Raw genomic sequence first — 21,612 nt, forward strand, 5'->3', positions numbered from 1 at the left:
GAAAGGACAGACTGCTCTGCAGAGCATCTATGGCAGTGTGAAAGGGCAGGCTGCTCTGCTGTAAAGGGCAGCGATCAGTGCAGATCATTTCTCCTGTAATGCTTAAGCACAGAGACTCTGGGCACAGCAACTGCAGCAACAACAGCAGAAGAAGAGACAGTGGCAGCTTTGCTATGTCCCTCCACCTACAGACCTGAAAACACTTGACTGGACCTGCCTTGCTCTGCACAACCTGATCCAGCCCTGGCACCAAACTTGCTGCACTGCCCACCCTGCAGCACAAGAGGTGAGTCCTTGCACCTTCCCCACTAACTGACCTGAGATATTTATATCTACCGAATAGAACCATTGGCTCCCTGCTGTGTAAGGTCACTAGTGGGGTGTTGAGAGAGCTTATCATATTCTAGAGCTTATCATATTCTAGCTCTTATCATATTCTAGTGCTTATCATAGTCTAGCTCTTATCATATTCTAGCGCTTATCATAGTCTAGCTCTTATCATATTCTAGAGCTTATCATAGTCTAGCGCTTATCATAGTCTAGTTCTCATCATATTCTAGCGCTTATCATAGTCTAGCTCTTATCATATTCTAGAGGTTATCATAGTCTTGCTCGTATCATATTCTAGAGTTTATCATATTCTAGAGCTTATCATATTCTAGAGCTTATCATAGTCTAGCGCTTATCATAGTCTAGCTCTTATCATATTCTAGAGGTTATCATAGTCTTGCTTGTATCATATTCTAGAGTTTATCATATTCTAGAGTTTATCATATTCTAGAGTTTATCATATTCTAGAGCTTATCATATTCTAGAGCTTATCATATTCTAGCTCTTATCATATTCTAGTGCTTATCATAGTCTAGCTCTTATCATAGCCTAACGCTTATCATAGTCTAGTTCTCATCATATTCTAGCGCTTATCATAGTCTAGCTCTTATCATATTCTAGAGGTTATCATAGTCTTGCTCGTATCATATTCTAGAGTTTATCATATTCTAGAGCTTCTCATAGTCTAGTGCTTATCATATTTTAGAGCAGGGGTCCCCAACCATATTTACTCCTGAGCCACATTCAAATGTAAAGAGAGTTTGGGAGCAACATAAACATGAAAAAAAAGTCCCCCAAATAAGGGCTGTGATTGGCTATGTGGACTGGCAGCCTACAGGAGGCTCTGTTGTGCAGTAAGCCTGGTTTTTATGCAACTAAAAGTTACCTCCAAGCCTGGGATTCAAAAATAAGCACCTGTGAGCAACATCCAAGAGCAACACATTGCTCACAAGCCACTGGTTGGGGATCACTGTTATAGAGCTTATATTCTAGAGCTTATCATATTCTAGACCAGCGGTCCCCATCCTTTTTTGCACCACGGACCAGTCTCAAGCAAAAAAAAATTCCGAACACTTGGGGGGGGGGGTTGTGCATGCATGGGTGCATTTTAAGCTTACCAAAAAAACTGTCTAAACAGTATTTTGGTCCTTGTCACGATCAGTAGAAAGGTTCCTGGGCTTCGCACAGCTGTTTTATGGCATTGCCGGTTGGACACCGTAAAAAAACCCAGTGGGCCTCGCTAGCCCTGGCACACCTGCTCCCTGCATACAGTTGCTGTTTCCAATTTACCTACTGGCTAAAAAAGGTACGCTGTCGCGGGCAGTGGGGGGTTGGGGCTTGAGCTGGCAGCAGCAGAGGAGGCTTTGCGGCTGTGATGTGGGGCCTAGGGTAGTGTGGGGGGACCCCGATGCTTGTAATGGCGCATGAGGGAGCTGGGATTGCAGGTAACTGCGACCTTATTGTTTTTGCAACTATTATAGACTGTAGCTAAGACCAGAGGTGGCCCAGTTCGGCACAGTCCACGGCCCGGTAGCTGGGGACCCCTGTTCTAGACTGCTGTGTGATTATTACCTGTTACCCATCCATTGTGCTGAAAGAGATGACCCCAGTCAGCCTGCCCTAAGAGGTTTATCATGTTGTAGACAGCTGTGTGATGTGATACCTGTTACCCCATCCAGTGTGTGACGAGTGAGCAAGACACAAGTCACTTCCTAGCACTGTCATCTGGGCACGTTTCCACTATGTGAGAAGCCACAGGAAGCCTCTCTGCGCTTTTCTTGTTTATTTAAGCACAGCCAGTTCCCGACGCAGAGATTCCCCCCACCACATTAATGAGCTGCCCAAAGGATCCACACATACATCCTTCATTGAAAAACAATGTCCTTTAGACGTGACATTGGACTCATCTGTACTGCACATCCAGTGTGGAGCTGCAGTCGTTTCACTGGTATGTGCTATGTAGCTTTAATAACTGCACACTTACCATTCTTTAAAATGGTACATCTTTAAATTAAGGAGCTTGATGTGAAATCGCTGTCCTCCTCCTGACCTGGGTCAAGAAGTTTTGGCATACAAGGTAATGTTGGTTATCTGCAGCACCCTTGTCTGGAAGAGTATGTGATGCGCACACACACCTGTTTTCCACAAATAGTTGGACATCTACCCCCTCGATCCAGCCCATCTGTGTGGCCAACATCCGGGCTCAGATTCAAATTAGGCCTTGGCATTTCAAGTCCAAACGGTTCGACATAGGCCCAAAAATAGTTACAACATCCTACAGTAGCCACTCTGCCAGAATTGGTTTTACGCCAGATCAAGTGCATAAATCATAAGCAGTGAGAATAATGCAGCTGTTTATTAAAGGTGTACCCTTCTAATAGTTGCAACAATGTGGTACAGTGGTTAGCCAGTGCAGCAATAAGGGTTTTGGGTCTGGTGCAGGGTGCTGTGCACACAATGTTTGCATGAAGCTATTTTATAAAACAATGGTAGTTAATTGGCTTGTAATGACCAACACTAGTGTGTGTGTATGGGTAGGACTTCATGGTGCACGAGGAGCCGACACGTCGCAATACGACTAAATGCATGCGACGTGTCGGATGTTTTAAAGAAATCGGAAGTGGAGGAGAAATCGCAGGTAACCACTACATTGATCCGACTGTCGGATGAAAACACAGCTGCAGTCGGACCAATATAGTTGTTACCTGCGATTTCTCCGTCCCTTCTGTTTTCTTTAAAACATATGACACATCACATGCGTTTAGTCGCATTGCGACGTGTCGGCTCCTCGCGCACCATGAAGTCCTACCCTATGTGCGTATGTGTTGGTGTCATCTGCAAGAGGGTTTTTCACCTTTGAGTTTAACTTTTATTAAGATGTAGAGAGTGATAGTTTGAGACAATTTCCAATTGGCTTTTATTTTTCATGATGTATTTATTGTGGTTTTTTAGTTATTTTTTATTCAGCAGCTCTCCAGTTTGCAATCTGGTTGCTAGGGTCCAAATTACCCTAGCAACCAGGGATTGATTTGAATAAGAGACTGGAACACGAATATGAGAGGGCTTGAATAAGGTGATGAGTAACAGAAGCAATAACCATAAATGTGCAGCCTTATTACAGAGCATTCATTTTTAATAGCTGGAAAGAGTCAGAAGAAGAAGGCAAATAATTAAAAAAAAAAAAAAACTGTAAAAGATAAATAATGAAGACCTATTGTAAAGTTGATTAGAATTGGCCATTCTATAACATACTAAGGCTAAGGCCACACGGCGCGATTTCGCCGCGATTCTGCGCTGGGCGAGTTGCGAGTTGCGAGTCGCTGCGGTTTTTAAGCCGAAATAGCTTTGCTAACTTTGGCGCTGGCGTCAATGCAAATCGCGGCGAAATCGCTGCGCTAATTCACACGCGGCGATTCTTTTTCTACTGTCGCCCGGAAACGCCCAGCGAGGCAACTTCGGGCGACAATAGAAAACGAATCGCCGCGTGTGAATTAGCGCAGCGATTTCGCCGCGATTTGCATTGACGCCAGCGCCAAAGTTAACAAAGCTATTTCGGCTTAAAAACCGCAGCGACTCGCAACTCGCAACTCGCCCAGCGCAGAATCGCGGCGAAATCGCGCCGTGTGGCCCTACCCTAAAAGTTAACTTAAAGGTGAACCACCCCTTTAAAATTAGATTGTAATCTCTTTTGTAGGTTGGGACGGCACCTCATACTTTTAAAATCAGATTCATTAATTCTGTATCGGTAGATTTTGCTTCATTGGGGCATAATGCTGTACGGCTGCTTGGAATTCATCTGGCTGTAGCATATGGGTTATTAGCCATGCGGAATGTTGAGATAATAGGGTCTTGATTTAAAAGGATAATGTTGTAACTGATGAGACTGAGAATGCAGTATATCTATGTGCTATATGTTTAGGGTGATCATCATACAGGTATGGGATCTGTTATCTAGAATGCTCTGGACGGGACCTGGGTTTTTCCAGATAACAGATCTTTCTGTAATTTGGATCTCCTAATAGAAAATCATGTAGACGTTAAATAAACCCAATATGCTGGTTTTTGCTTCCAATAAGGACTAATTAATTATATCTTAGTTGGGATATTACTTTTTAAACAATGTTGCAAAAGTCTTGGTTCCCCAGCAAAGACAGGTCTCTTAATCAGCTGCCGTGTCTTACATTGTATCAACAGTCTGAGCCACCAGGATAATAGAAAGGGACAAACCTTTCCATAGCTCTCTCTCTTATATAAATATATATATATAAATAACTTGAAACCATAGAAAATTGTTAATCAATGTATATTGCAAAGTTGCTTAAAATTATATTTCCTTATATTAGAAAAAAATTAAATTTTTTACCTTCATCCAGTAACATTAAACATTAAATCCATTCAAGATGTTTAATGAGTGTACAGTTGTATATTGGACAGATGCTCAAAATAACATTTTCAGGCGGAGATGCCCTTTAATTCCATGTTTCATTGAAAAGTCTGGGAAATGCAAATACCTATGGTATAGAGACACCTGTGGTAACAGACAAAATATTTTCTGGTGTTTAGAATAAAGGTGGCCATACACGGAGTGATCCACTGCCAAACGAGCAGATCTCTCCCTGATATGCCCACCTTGAGGTGGGCAATAACGGGCTGATCCAATCGTGGGCCCTAGGGCCCAACGATCGGATCCTAATGATGGCTAACGGGGGTCGGATCACGGGACCGCATTAATGAACAGATGCGGGCGCGATCCGACGGGATTTTTAGTCCCGCCCAATCTACATCTGCCCGACTTTCGGGCAGATATCAATCAGGGAAGCCCGTCGGAGGGCCCCATACACGGGCCAATAAGCTGCCGACTCGGCAGCTTTTATCGGCCTGTTTATGGCCACCATAAGGCTCAGAAGAACAATGTGACATTTGAACTGATTGTGCTTAGATAAAATATATGTGTGTTTTTTTATGTTTAGGTAATAAGGGTACGAGCCTTGGTGCAAATAAATACTTTAAATTTGCTTGTGATGTTCCTTTAAGAAAATGTGTGTGTTAGAGAGGGAGGGCAGGCTGTCTATGAGAGATAGGACTAGTGTGTGACAGACAGATATGACATTGCTGTGTATATGTGAACTTCTGCGCTGGTAAGATACAGATAAGGGAAAGTGTGTTGGTTTGCGAGGGAGATAAATGGGATTCATGCATGTCGTGTGTGAGGCCTGTATGTATGAATACTGTTCATGACCAAGATCAGGTTACTTGTCTTTATTCACACTACAGTTATGGGACCTGTGATCCAGAATGCTCTGGACCTGGGGGTTTCCAGATAATAAATATTCCCCTAATTTGGATAGTCATACCTTAAGTCTACTAGAAAATCATGTAAACATTAAATAAACCAAAACAGCTGGTGTTGCCTCCAATAAGAATTAATTATATCTTAGTTGGGATCAAGCAGAATGTACAGTTTGGAGCTTTCTGGATACCGGGTAACGGATCCCATACCTGTAGTGGTTCTCATGCAAGTGCACTGTGATCAAAACTATGGCTAGACTAGAGGGGGAGGGACAGCGTCTTTGTATTTCTGCAAACTACTTACAGGCTAAGCGAGACAAATGTTGGACTTTCAAAGGGGTGGTTCACCTTTAAAGTAACTTTTATTGTGTTATAGAATGACCAATTCTAAGCCACTTTTCAATTGGTTTTCATTATTTATTTTTATAGTTTTATAGTCATTTGTCTTTTTCTTCTGATTCTTTGCAGCTTTCCAATGGGCATCGCTGTCCCCTTCTAAAAAAAACAAATGTTCTGTAAGGCTACAAATGTATTGTTATTGTTACTTTTTATTACTGATCCCTCTATCCAGACTCTCTCTCCTATTCATATTCCAGTCTCTTATTTAAATCAATGCATGGTTGCTAGGTTAATTTGGGCCCTAGTTACCAGATTGCTTAAAACATCAAAGGTGAACAAACCCTTTAGGGTTAGTTCACATGAGGAGATTCAGGGGAGATTTTGTCGCCTGGCGACTAATCGCCTCTTCTTCTGGGCGACAATCTCCCTGAACTGCCTCCTCGTGTCTTCCCATCCGATATGATGAAAAGTCACCTCCGTTAAAGCACACGCGGCGCTGCCTCGGCCCTCGCATGGAGCCTTTATCAAGATAAAGGCTCCATGCGAGGGCCGAAACGTTGATGTAATAAACGCTTTATCTTTTTGAAGAAAATCCTGGTGTGCATCAGCTTTTTCTGCCTTTGGATATTTGATTTCTGAACTGCACCCAGGTATGTAACTTTTGAAGTGTGTGCTAAAGCCTTTCACAGCATATCTATCTATCTATCTATCTATCTATCTATCTATCTATCTATCTATCTATCTATCTATCTATCTATCTATCTATCTATCTATCTATCTATCTATCTATATATATATATATATATATATAGCAAAGGAACAGGCTAAGTCCGATGCACCCAAAATTACTGGATGTTACTGGGGTGTAACAAGCACTTGCCAGGCCCCCTGCCAGAAAAAGTTTCAGAGGGCCAAGCTCGCACAGCCACCCCTGCCCGCAACCCACCCCTTTTTCGCAACCCACCCCTGTTTGCAACCCCCCTTCGCCTGTGCAAGCCTGCACAAGCGGCAGTTAGAAGTTATGGGAAGAAGAAACCGAGCGGCAGGGAGGGGGATTCAAGCGTTGTAGAGGAAGCAGACCTTCATCTATAGTTACGCCACTGGCTTTGCCACTTTTTTATGAAGATTATAAATATACACTGCCATTGCCAAATGTTTACTTTAACCTGTGCCGGTTGTTTTCCTTTCTTTTGTTAAAGGGATTGGTCCCCTGAAGCTAAGAAGCCTGTAGTACAAGTCAGTCATAATAAATACTTACAGTTTAAAGTGGACCTGTCACCCAGACATGAAAATCTGTATAATAAAAGTCCTTTTTAAATTAAATATGAAATCTAATTTATTTTTTTTATTAAAGCATTCATAGCTGCTGTAAACTCATTTAAAAAGATCAGCTGTCAATCAAATATTGCCTACCCCGCCTCTATGCCTAGGCATAGAGGCGGGGCAAGCAATTACTTTCACTTTCCATTCAGCACTTCCTAGATGTCACCGCTCTCCCCACATTCCCCCAGCTCTCTTAACCATTTAATTGTGTAACCAGTGCATGGGGATGGATATTGGGTCCCTGTCCCCTGGTGCACAAACAAGATTCTGAGATGATGCAAGGCTTGCCTTAATAACAGTGTCCACAAAATGACTCCTTCCTGGTTGCTATAATTTTGAATTCCCAGACTGATGGAAACAATATTCAAATAATTTATACAGTGTAATTAAAGTTCATTTTGCTTGACTAACATGATAAAATAGGATTTGGAATAATTTTGTTTGGGTGACGGGTCCACTTTAAGACACTTAACAACCAGAGTCCCTTTAAGGCATAGAGCCCAAACATATTTGTGGTACAAGTATAGGATCCTTTATCTGGAAACTCGATATCCAGAAAGCTCAGAATTATGGAAGGGCTCCCATAGACTCCATTTTATCCAAATAGTCCAAATTTTTAAAAATGATTTCCTTTTTCTCTGTAATAATAAAACAGTAGCTTGTACTTGATCCCAACTAAGATATAATTAATCCTTATTGGAAGCAAAACCAGCTTACTGGGTTTATTTAATGTTTTAATGAATTTCTAGTAGACTTAAGGTATGCAGACCCAAATTACGGAAAGATCCGTTATCCGGAAAACCCCAGGTCCTGAGCATTCTAGATAACAGGTCCCATACCTCTACTACTTTGTTTGTTGTTGTTCACCTTTAAGTTTATTTTAGTATGTTATAGAATGGCCAATGCTAAGCAACTTTTCAATTGGTCTTCATTATTTATTTTTTTATAGTTGTTTTTTTTTTTTGCCTACATCTTCTATTTCTTTTAAGCTTTCAAATGTGGGTCACCGACACCATCTAAAAAAACATGTTTATTGTTATTGCTACTCTTTATTACTAGTCTTTCTGCTTAGGTCCTCTCCTACTCATATTCCATAAGCAGTCTCTTATTCATGCATAGTTGCAAGGGTAATTTGAATCCTAGCAACCAGACTGCTGAAATTTGCAAACTGGAGAGCTGCTGAATAAAAAGCTCAAAATCGACAAATAGTAAAAAATGGAAATCAACTGAAAATTGTCTCAGAATATCACTCTTTACATCATACTAAAGGTTAATTTAAAGGTGAACAACCCCTTTAACACACACATCTTCCCCGTCACCCTCCACACAACTAGAAAGGGAGAATGGAGCTACAAGGTGGACTGGGTGGGTGCGGGATTTAAACAGCTGTCTCCTGGCCGCCCAGTGTCACTCTGTGCTCATTTTTAGCACTATCTTGGCCTTCACAGGCCTGGATATGTGATTAAAGGAACAGTAACACATAAAAATTAAAGTGTATCAAATTAATTAAAATAAAATGTACTGTCGCTCTGCACTCGTAAAACTAGAGCTTTAGAAAAACGACTATAGTTTATATAATAAGCCGTTGTGTAGCCACGGGGGCAGCCATTTAGGCTGCAAAAAAGGAGAAAAGGCACAAGTTACACAACAGACAGCTACCATTGTGTTATGTGCTGTGTAACCTGTGCCTTTCCCCCCATGGCTACACAGCAGCTTATTAAAGCAAACACACCAGTTTTACCAGTGCAAGATAACCGTATATTATATATGAATTACTTTAAAACACTTTATTTTTTTGGTGTTCCTGTCCACTTAGAAATGAGAGGTTACACTGGAGCCTGAACTGTAGCCTCATTCACCATAGACAAGACCCTTAGTACCATTGCATCCCAGTTTGCTCAGTGTGCTTTAAAACTACTGTGTGGAGGTTGATTTGTTTAACGGTGAAAAAATTTTTATGGCGACTTTTCCCTCTATGGATATGTCATTCTCTTGCTCAGTTGTACAGCAATTCACCCTAGTGTGCCCTGTGTCTATTGCTTTAAGCCTTCCTTGTACAGTAAGGGCTAGTCCACACGGGGAGATAACGACGCGTTTGCGGTCGCGGCGACAAAGCGCCGCGACAGTCGCCGCGACCGGCGCAGGCGACAGTTTTGTATGGGCGCCTATGTAAAAACGCCTGTGCTAACCACACGAGGCGATGCGCTTTTCAACAGTCGCCTGAAAATGCCTCGCCAGGCTTTTTCAGGCGACTGTTGAAAAGCGCATCGCCTCGTGTGGTTAGCACAGGCGTTTTTACATAGGCGCCCATACAAAACTGTCGCCTGCGCCGGTCGCGGCGCTTTGTCGCCGCGACCGCAAACGCGTCGCTATCTCCCCGTGTGGACTAGCCCTAAAGGGTGAGGACATACATAGCTCAGCATGTGCACATCCCGTCTCCTCTGTATATTTGCTCTAACATTTGCCCTTTTTGTTTGTCTTGGCTAAAGCATTCACCACTGAGTGCAATAGCACGCGCACCAAGGAGACCTCTTCATGACCACACATCCTTTCTAGGGCTGAGAATTACTACCTACAATAAATAGCATGCATTAGAAACTTCAATATCATTTATTGAGATATATATATATATATATATATATATATATATATATATATATATATATATATTATTCTATAGCACCATATGCTTTTGAGCTACGGATATAGGATCTGTTATCCAGAATCCCTTTATTTAGAATGGCCATCTCCCATCGACTCCATTTTAATTAAATAATTCAAATTTGGAATATGATTTTCTTTGTAATAATAAAACAGTAGTTTGTACTTGATCGCAACTAAGATATAATTAATCCTAATTGGAGGAAAAACCAGCCTATTGGGTTTATTAATGTTTAAATTATTTTTTCGTAGACATAAATTATTGCGATCCAAATTACGGCGAGACCCCTTATTCGGGAAAAGCCCAAGCATTCTGGATAACAGGTCCCATACCTGTATTACTTGAGTGAGTTCTAGGTGTGGAATGCTTTCCCTTTAAAGGTAACTAAAGCTAAACCATGTACAGGGTATGGGATCGGTTATCCGAATACCCATTATCCAGAAAGCTCCAAATAGCGGAAAGGTTGTCTCCCATAGAATCCATTTTATCCAAATAATCCACATTTTTAAAAATGATTTTCTTTTTCTCTGTAATAATAAAACAGTAGCTTTATTGGACGCAAAACCAGCCTATTAGGTTTATTTAATGCTTAAATGATTTTCTAGTAGATTTAAGGTATGAAGATCCAAATTACAGAAAAGTCCATTATCTGAAAAACCCCAGGACCTGAGCATTCTGGATAACAGGTCCCATACCTGTATTATAGAAGGGATATATATGTTTTATTGAACAGAACAACTTTCCACTTTCATGACCTATCCTTTCACATTTTTAACTACTCGAGATGTCTGTTAGACTGCCTCCACATGTATCCACTTGTCGTCTTTTAATTCCACCAGGTGACTCCTGAACAAACAAGACTCTACTTACTTAAAGATCTGGGAGACAGATAACAACATGTCAAAATATAAACTTGTTATGCTGAGACACGGCGAAGGTGCCTGGAACATTGAAAACCGCTTCTGCAGTTGGGTTGACCAAAAGTTGAGCCACGATGGGCTCAGAGAAGCTGAGGAGTGTGGGAAGAAGTTGAAATCTTTGGGGTTTGAGTTTGACCTTGTCTTCACTTCCATCCTGAGTCGATCCATACAAACAGCATGGCTGGTAATGCGGGAGCTGGACCAAGAATGGGTCCCCGTCCAGAGTTCATGGCGACTCAACGAACGTCATTACGGAGCTTTGATAGGTCTTAATCGAGCAGAACTTGCTCTGAATCATGGAGAAGAACAAGTGAAAATCTGGCGAAGAAGCTATGATGTCTCCCCACCACCCATAAATGTGAATCACCCTTATTATCAAGAAATTCACACTGACCGGAGGTATACAACTTGCGATATTCCAAACGAAAAACTACCAAAGTCCGAAAGCTTAAAACAAGTACTCGAACGACTTCTTCCATATTGGAACGAAGTGATCGTACCGGAAATTAGGAACGGAAAACGTGTTCTGATATCGGCACATGGCAACAGCACAAGAGCACTTCTTAAGCACTTGGAAGGTAGAGTATCCTACAGTATAAGTGATATAACTCCATTAGTTAGTACAAGGTGGGGCAATATTAGACCACTTGGTGAGAACAAAGCTTTCAACCTTTATCACCTCCTGCAGTTTAACATCATATATTGCATGTTGCATTGTTCCATAGGCTGATGATTATTATTACATATCTTATTTACTGATGTACTGGGCAGGACTACCAGGCCCCACATATCCACCTCATTCCACAATGTCAGGCATATCTTCTAAACAAGTTAAGCGGAATGCTAATACTTGAAGTCACTCCCTGTAAGGTACATAACAGCAAACTAAGGAATATGTGTGTGCCTTGCAGCTGCTCGCAGAATGAGCTGGCAGTATTCCAGACCCTAAGGCTGCTGTTTATTATGGAATGTAACTGCTTGGGTGCCTGGTGATAAACCCAATGTGACTGGATAATTCAGTTGGCGTTGGGCCCATTATAACATTACTGACACGATGCAAGGTCATATAAGGCAACGGGGAATGTTTACAAGGTGAGTGGTCCAAATCTCATCAATGGATCTTGATTGGCATATCAGCTGTTTTACTGCAATTGTGAGGATGGTCCCATGGGGTGGATTCGATCCTTGGTTGGATGCTCACCCTGAATGTCAGTTACGGACAGATTTAGGTGGATGCCTATGTCCATCCTTAATATACTTGGAGAGCCCATCGTGTTGGTCCTTCTAGGGTGGCTCAGATACTTGGTTGGAGGGATCCAACCTGAATGTCCGTTAGGGACAGATTTAGGTTGGATGCTTATATACTTACTTAATGTTCTTGGAGAGCCCATTTTGTTGGTCCTATGGTGGCTTAGATCCTTGTTTGGGGGTGTCCAATTTTAATGTCACTTAGGGACAGATTTAGGGTGGATGCATATTTCCTCTCCGAAATACTCTTAGAAACCCATCTTGTTGGTAAGTGGGGTTTGGACTCCCATACGTACTTGTCATTATGGCCTGGCCAAATGTTAGGTGTCAAAGGAGAACTTGAACCTAAGAAACGTGACAAGAACTGCTCTAGAGGAAGCGTGGAATTAGAGATGGGGCTAGACATCTTTGCCAGAGTGATACAGAAAGCCTGCTCTAACAAGGTTCTACCTCAAATACCACAAATAATTGTTTTGCTTGATACCATGTCAACGCTTGTTTGATTTTCCCCATGCAAATATCTGTTTCCTTTTTTAAACACGCAGCTTTAGAGTTAGACCTGGTTGTAGAAACATTTGTTTCCACTGATTACAGTGAATCATTCATGCTGAGGTCTGGGTCCGATTTTGATTGACAGGTAGGTCTAATACGTCTTTTAGGGGGGCTCCCTTTCTTAGCAGAATAACTCAAATAACCAACTCCAGCACAAACAAAAGGTAACTAAACAACAGACTGTCATGACCGGCTCCCTAAACAGGAGCTAGGACAGGTGCTAGGCTCCCTGGTCTCGGCTCTGCTTCTGCCTGTAGCAGCCACCTTTCACTTCAGGAGCAGCCCTCCGCTAATTGGATGCCACCAGGTCTTAATAAGAGAGGAGCCAGGCAAGAGTTCTGAATGAGCAAAGGGACACAGTCGTTAAGTCTTTGGCCAGAAGGCACAGTACTGGGAATAGACAAAGCGTAGTCAGACAGGCTGGGATCAGTGCTGGCAGAATTCAGACAGTCAGACAGGCCGGAATCGGTGCAGGCAGTGTTCAGACAAAGTCAGATAGGCCGGGATCGGTGCGGGCAGTGTTCAAGGATAGTCAGGCAGGCAAGGGGCAGGATAATCAGAGCTCAGGAAAATCAGGCAGGATGAAAACTGGAATTAAACAGATATATTAAGCACACCCAGATACTAACACAAGTTTAGACCTAACAACGGGCAATGAGCTAGAACTCGAGGCCCCTTTAAGTACCTTTAAATTTTGCACTACGGCGTGATGACGTCATGACGCCGGCAACGTTACGCATGTAAATCCAGGAAGTGCGCGCTGCGGGCGCCCTAACACACGTTGGCGCCTGAGGAGGAATCACCATGCGGCTGGCGTCCCTGCCGGCCACCTATACCACTAGGGTAAGAACTCCTTACACAGAAGTTGGCAAACACCCTGCAAGTAGAGAAACAGGGTTTCCATCAGAGCCGGTTATTTTTAGAGAGTGAGCACCTAGGTTAAAGGAAAACTATACCCCCCAAACAATGTAGGTCTCTATTAAAAGATACTGAGTAAAACAGCTCATGTGTAAAACCCTGCTTCATGTAAATGAACCATTATCATAATAATATACTTTTTTAGTAGTATGTGCCATTGGGTAATCATAAATAGAAAATTGCCATTTTAAAAAATAAGGGCCGCCCGCTGAGATCGGAGGATTCACTGTGCACACATACAAACCACATGTAAGGTCACATGAGCCAATTAACAGACAGAGTTCTGCCTTTTGCTTCCTCACTTCTTCCTGTTACAGTTAGTGTTGTAGTATTTCTGGTCAGGCAGCACAGATAGAGTCACGAAATGGTGGTTCAAGGCAAGAGATGTAAAAGGGCAATATATATGTAAATATATATTCCAGTTTGGTAAGATTCTTTAATATGTCATTCAATTTGATATAAACTATCTGTTGCTTAAGTATTCATTTTGGGGGTATAGTTTTCCTTTAAGGGTGCAACCCCCCCCCCCCCCAAAGGATGTATTAGACCTAACAATCAATCAAAAATTGACTCCACCTACTGCATGAAGACAAAATGAAGGGAGACAGGTTGTTCAGATGGAGAGATGAAAAGTAACTTGATTATTTCATAAATGGTACAGAATTTTTAATTTACTATAGTTAGAAAGTTTTTTACAAGATGAAGCTTATATTAAATTTTCATTTCCACGATAGATCCCCTTTACGTTTAAACCCGTTAAACACAGAGATCTGTAAAATTAATTGTGACTATTTTTTTCATTGTGCTGGTCCTTTTAGTAGGTGGTTCATTTGTCTATCGCTGCTAAAACCACGGCAGATGACTAAGCAATGGGAGACTATTTGAAAGTAAAACTGTGGGCACATTCCTGACATGCACTAGACCAGCTGTGCTGACCGGTTGTTTTAATTGTGAGTGGAATTGAGAAATGTTTAAACGTTTAACTGTTTCCTCTTGGATTGTTTTTTGGAAATCCTCCTGATGTGTAACCAGTTTACCCTCCGTAACATGCCAGTCTCCTGCTGTCCTTACCTTCCCTACTGAAAATAGTAGAATCATCATCCAAAATCCCCAAAAGCAGTGCAGTACAGGAGCAAGGGGAGCAGGTCAGGCAGAGCCAAGATGCACCCTGACCACTTGGGATCCCAGTTCAGAAATACGACCTTTTCATGTGTAACCCTCTTGTACACGCGACATCTACTCAAATATTTGAAATCAGAGCTTACACCTTGTGCAACTATAACTGGATGCGCAGCACAAACGGGACTCCAAATCCCAAAAGACAATATAAGTAATAGAATGAGTGTGCGCCTCCTAAGAAGTTTATCAGATCAGTTCCGTTCCACAAAAGTTAGTCTTTTTAAGCTCACGTTGTGTCTCAGTACAGCGATCACTTTGTCACATCCACCTCTCCTCTGCCATGGTCAAAAATACAGACACTATGGGGCAAATTCACGCAACCTCCGAAAATTCGCCAGCTCACATCGCAACACTTCGCCAGGCGTAGATTCGCCAGGACAACTCTAATTCGCTAAAATCTGAAGTTGCGCCTAGGGCGCTGAACACTGGTGAAGTAGCGCTACCATTACTGCGGCAAGTAGAGCGAAATTGCACTAGCGTTGCTTAATTTGCATACGATGGGAAGTTAAATGGACGTTTATGTTGCAGCCAATACCGATACAAATTCCAGCAGCACTCCGGTATAGTGAAAGAAATTTATTTGTGCAAATGAAGCAACGTTTCGGGCATAACCAGCCCTTTACCAAGCTTGATAAAGGGCTGGTTATGCCCGAAACGTTGCTTCATTTGCACAAATACATTTCTTTCACTATACCGGAGTGCTGCTGGAATTTGTATCGGAATTTGCACTAGACCTGGGCAGACAGAGTCACAGCTGGCACCCGACGCTACAAAAAGTGGTGAGATTGATTGTGTAGCACTACACTCTATGTTTGTGTGTTGCAGCCAATACATTACACTACATACTAAACCTAAATAAAATAAACTAGAGTTGTTATATTGCCCTACACATGAGCCCAGTGTATAGTTTATGTGCCATATGTTAGGAAATGTAGGGGGGAAGCCAGGTACCGCAGAAAAAATTTACGATCTTTTGCAGCCTATAACCCGGAAAAATGAAAAGTTGCTAGTGTTTTTTTGGGTCTTAGGACTTCCTCAAAAAATAGTTGAAAAGTTTTCTATCTCCTATCTATTGCATCCAGCCTGGTCTGAGGTGGCGAAGGCAAGTCTGGCGCAAGAGGTAACGTTCAGTAAAATCCGCATCTTAGTGAATTGGCGTATTTACATCCATTCGCCAGAGCACAACTTTGCCTGGCGTAAGGTAGCAAATTACAGCTAGAGTCTATCTCCTTGGCTAGCGAAGTTACGAAATTACGTCACGCTGGCGAATTTTCGCTAATGTTAGTCACTTTGCCCTTTAGTAAATCTGCCCCTATGTGTAATACTTTATTACAACAAACGAGTATCCAGACTTACATTCAATATTAAAACTTCCGGCTTAATGCGTTTTATGAATTCTCCCTTCCTCAGAGGCTCCTATCCAGTTCATTGGAGCAGTCCTATTATACTCCTCTTAATTTGAATATTCAAATTATATATATTCCATAATTTGGATCTTTGTACCCTAAGTCTACTAGAAAATCATTTAATCAAAATTAAATAAACCCAATAGGCTGATTTTGCTTCCGATAAGGATTGATTGTATCTTAGTTTGGATAAAGTACAAGGTACAGTTTTATTATTACAGAGAAAAAGCAAATCAATTTTAAAAATCTGGATTATGATAATGGGTTTCTGGATAATATATCATATATATATATATATATATATATATATATATATATATATATATATATATATATATATATATATATATATATATATATATATATATATATATATATATATATATATATATATATAAAATAAATATTTAAATATTTAACCACCTCGCTTATGTCTGTGGCTACAGCAAAAAAGAGTAAATGTCACTTTGTGAAAATATTCCAGACAACAAATATTTACTTTCCTTAATGAGAGGCTGCCATCTTTTAGTAAGGGCTTGATCCAATTGGCTGGCTGGATTCTGCCAATAAAGATGATGTTCTTTGCAGTTCCCAGGCTCCAGGGTGGGTGGGTCATATTTACTTTATTTGTAATACTGTCGCTTTTTTTTTTTTTTGTAAATTTGTCTTTCCTGCATGCTTTGTTGGTTCATATTTTACATAAAATATGTAAAAAGAAAAAGTTAAATAATATTTTCCCCCTGCCTCAAGCACTTATACGCCATGGGATATGCATGACAGAAACCTAAACTGGCCTAGTTCTGTGTATGCTTAAATTGTCTTCAACATAATTTTTGATTAGCGGTGCTGATTCAGTATTATAGGTGATAGGATAAGGGTAGATCAAGGGTTATACAGTATGTAGGTATGGTAGCCTGTTCTCTGGAATGCTTGGGACCTAGGCTTTTCTGGATATGTAATTTGGATTGCCTACTTGTTAAGTCTACTTAACAATAATTTAAACATTACTAAAGCCCAATAGGCTGGTTTTCACTTCCAATAAGGATTCATTCTATCTTTGCTTGGATCAAGTACAAGCTACTGTTGTATTATTATTATTACAGAGAAAAGGGGAATTATTCTAAAATTATGAATCATTTGATTAAAATGGAGTTTATGGGAGATGCCCTTCCCATAATTTGCAGCTTTCTGAATAACAGGTTTCCAGATAACGGATCCCATACCTGTAGTAGCAAAGACGAAATAAGGCCTACTGGCTTTAGCTGGTATTTTATTGGCTAGGACAGTAAAATACCAGTTGGATGGCAATCTTTAGAACAATTGATAGTTTTACTGCTTGGGATACCTCCAACAGTCCATTAACATACCGGTAGACTTGCTGATGGGGTTTGACCAGTTTGGCTGTACATGATGTGGACAATTTGTAGTCTGAAATGTTCTGATGTTTCCAATTGAGAATTTTACAGGGGTTCAGCATAACTTCCTTGGGCCCTCAGCAAAAATGATTTCCCCAATGTATAGCACTATGGTTCTTACTGTGACGCCACTCCCCCAACCCAGTTCTCGAAGAGTATTTTCCCTTATGAGTATATATATATATATATATATATATATATATATATATATATATATATATATATATATATATATATATATATATATATATATATATATATATATATATATACACATACATACACATGTGCACACACTGGGGAAAAGGTCATACAGGGAAAGGTCAAGGTGAAACCCAATCCTTGGTAATCTAATACACTGACATTTGTGAAGACAGGTTACTATAAGCACTTGCCTATGTCTGCCAGCTTCTTCAATGTCTCAATTAATGTACAGGGGTTCAGCATAACTTCCTTGGGCCCTCAGCAAAAATGATTTCCCCAATGTATAGCACTATGGTTCTTACTGTGACGCCACTCCCCCAACCCAGTTCTCGAAGAGTATTTTCCCTTATGAGTATATATATATATATATATATATATATATATATATATATATATATATATATATATATATATATATATATATATATATATATATACACATACATACACATGTGCACACACTGGGGAAAAGGTCATACAGGGAAAGGTCAAGGTGAAACCCAATCCTTGGTAATCTAATACACTGACATTTGTGAAGACAGGTTACTATAAGCACTTGCCTATGTCTGCCAGCTTCTTCAATGTCTCAATTAATGTAAAAACTTTCACATATTAAAAAAAGACTGTTCAGGCTGACAAGCAAATAATACAATATTTATATTAATAAACTTTTTTTTGATACTGGACATCACAAAACAGGTTTGAGACCCGTTATCCTGAAACCAATTTAAGATCCGAATTATGGGAAGGCCCTCTCCCATAGATTTAATTTTATCCAAATAATCCAAAATGTTAAAAAAAATTACCTTTTTCTTTGTAATAATAAAACAGTAGCTTGTACTTGATCCCAACTAAGATCTAATTAATCCTTATTGGAAGCAAAACCCGCCGATTGGGTTTATTTAATGTTTACATGATTTTCAAGTAGACTTAAGATATGAAGATTAAAATTTTGAAAAAATCCGTTATCCAGAAAAACCACAGGTCCCAAGCATTCTGGATAAAAAGTCCCATACCTGTACTTAACTTAAGGTGGAATGATTTCTGTCTGATAGCAGTGGGACAAATACAGGGTAGGGGTAAGGAGCATAGTTGTTTGTGCCTTTTTTTTTTTTTTTGCTCTTTGCTTCTCTAAACTAGTCCGTTGTCCCTCTTGGAGATTCAGCCTTTGGTCAGAGCGTATTTTAGTTATTAACTAGGTTACAGAAAAACATTGATGTATCAGTCAAACAGTTATTGTCCCCAGAATATTACAATCTCACCCTTTTTAACCTTCAAGCTGGACTTTCAGTTGTATCTAGGAGAACAATTAAGCATTCTCCCCAAATATCACCCTAAATGACCTTCAGACTTAACCCCCCTTCTACGGCTCCAAGTCCCCCCAAGCAGCCACATCACATCCTTAGATGTTTACTTTCAGTAGACCAGTGTGAATTAATGGCTATGGATAACTAGACCATGACAAAGCTTTGCCATTGTTACGACATAACCTCTTGGGTTTCTATTTGACCAATAAAATCATGTTTCCTTTCTCTGTTCTGCTTTTTACAGGAATCTCTGACTCAGATATTGTGAACATTTCTCTTCCTACCGGCGTCCCTGTGCTCCTTGAACTCGATGAGAATCTACATCCCATCAAGCCTCACGAATTCTTGGGCGACCAGGAGGCCATCCGAGCTGCTATAAAGAAAGTGGAAGATCAAGGAAAAGTGAAACCTAATGATAAATAAGGAAATGCCCTAAGTGTTTCCCTTTTTGACAAGAATCTGCGGTGCTTTGTTACAGTCTCTTGTTTGTATAACACAGTGTAAATAGAATCTTATTTTTATTGTTGGTTGCAGGTCCATATTGACATTTATTTGCTCAATAAATTACTCCAAAAATCTTAAAAGTCCAATGCTGAGGTCAAATAGGTGGTACCAATACACTCCCTTGTAAAGGTTCCATTTGATGCAGTTACCCACAGTGAGTTGCAGGTTAGGATAGAATGTGTTCCAAAATATGAGCCCCCTGAAATGTCATTAGTAACTATCAGCCTCCCAACGAATAGTTTCACTGGCAGCAGATCCCACCACTACTAGGGGACAGGAATGTAGAAGGCCCTAAGAGGAGAGCCGTCTGATATTTCTCTATTAATAATAATAATAAAAATAAAAAAAATAATATTAATCTTTTCTAAGCAGATCAACATAGGAAGACTTATCTCTTCTTCTGAAAATGTCTCTCAACTATTAGGCTGGTCGAAAGATGGTGCTGTTGTTTCAATTTTATTATTATAGTACAGGTATGGGACCTGTTATCCAGAATGCTTGGGACCTGGAGTTTTCTTGCAGACCGTGCTAGAGGAAAGAGTTTTTGGTTGGAACCATGAATCTTTAAAGATAATTTTGGATTATTTTGTTTATAGAGCAAAAGTGTAGATTAGGAAGTGTGCACCTGCTTATACATATACATTTTAGGATATATGTTATGACTAAGTCGTGTGTGTATTGAACTTTTATTACCTAGAAGGATTTTTTGAGTTTATTTTGGTTTGGGAGGTTTCTATCCATTTAATATGCGGTGTGTGAAACAAATATGATCAAGAGGAAAGGGTTGTTCACCTTTAACATAACTTTTAGTAGGATGTAGAGAGTGATATTCTGAAACAAATTGTGATTGGTTTTAATTTTTTATTATTTATGGTTTTTGAGTTATCTAGTATTTAGTTTGAAAGCTCTCCAGTTTGCAATTTCAGCAATCTGAAATGACACTAGCAACCATGCATTGATTTGAATGAGAGACTGCAATATATATATATATATATATATATATATATATATATATATATATATATATATATATATATATATATATATATATATATATGTGTGTGTGTAGTCTTACAGAGAACCCCTTTTGAAACCTGGAAAGAGTCAGAAGAAGGCAGCAAATAATTTGAAAAAACTATAAAAATGAAGGGCAATTGAATAGCTGCTTAGAATTAAAGTGTAACCAGCCCTTTAAAAAAAAAAAAAAAGCCTCCACCCAGCGCCCTGTTATAGACTCCACTTTTCAGCAACAAGCTAAGCTTTATTAGTTATACACCTGACACTATAGGGCTGATTATTAATTCTGTGCAAGGATTCAGCAGAAAATAAGGTGAGAGCTACTGGGGCATCTTCAGAGGCACAGATCTTCCCTGCTAAAGGGGTGCAGTGACTTTGGGCTGGTACAGAAGCTAAAAACATAAAGTGTAGCATGCTTAGATCCAGTCTTTTGCGCTCTCCTTTCAGTTCTAAGTTATTGCAGGTTACAAGAAATTTCTAGCTGTTGCCACACCTATAAGAAAACTCAGATTCGACTTGCCCACTTGCTAAAGGTACAATTTTTTTTTTTAAAAAAATGTTCCTTTCTTGTTTGTGTTTCCCACAATAAGTTGATTCTAATACATTGACAAATCACTAAATAACAGCCTGGCTGATCTGTATCAGGAAAATAATTACTTTTCCCAAGATATATACAGTAATACCGATAACCAACAAAGAAGTTGGGGAGATTTCCGCTGTTCTTTTTTTTTTTTTATCTCCTCCTACAAGCTGGGCCTGTTATTGTGTGTTTGCACTAATATTCCAGAGGGGAAAAACTAGATGTCTATTGAGCCATTAAAAGTGGAAAGAAAAACCAAAGCAAAATTTTAATCCGGGTGGAATTTAACGAGTAACATATAGCATCCAGGTCCCCAATATTACCTCTTCTTTTCCTTGCCAAGTAGGCAAGCTTTCGCCTGGGGGGGGGGATCTATGTAGGGTAGGGTTTTTTTTATTAAGGGTTTGTTTCGTTTTTTT

At 40.1% G+C, this 21,612-nt stretch overlaps 1 protein-coding gene across 1 annotated transcript; it reads left to right on the forward strand.

Annotated features, from left to right (window-relative positions):
* The first annotated feature begins 71 nt into the window (after window positions 1–71).
* Window positions 72–19,828, forward strand: bpgm.L (bisphosphoglycerate mutase L homeolog). Its single transcript, NM_001092207.1, is given in 3 exon segments — window positions 72–286; window positions 10,783–11,441; window positions 19,337–19,828. Coding segments are annotated over 2 exon segments (780 nt in total). The 5' UTR covers window positions 72–286; window positions 10,783–10,840; the 3' UTR covers window positions 19,516–19,828.
* The last annotated feature ends 1,784 nt before the right edge of the window (window positions 19,829–21,612 follow it).

Source organism: Xenopus laevis, chromosome 3L (genome assembly GCF_017654675.1).
Source record: "Xenopus laevis strain J_2021 chromosome 3L, Xenopus_laevis_v10.1, whole genome shotgun sequence".
In the NCBI taxonomy this organism is placed as follows: Eukaryota; Metazoa; Chordata; class Amphibia; order Anura; family Pipidae; genus Xenopus; species Xenopus laevis.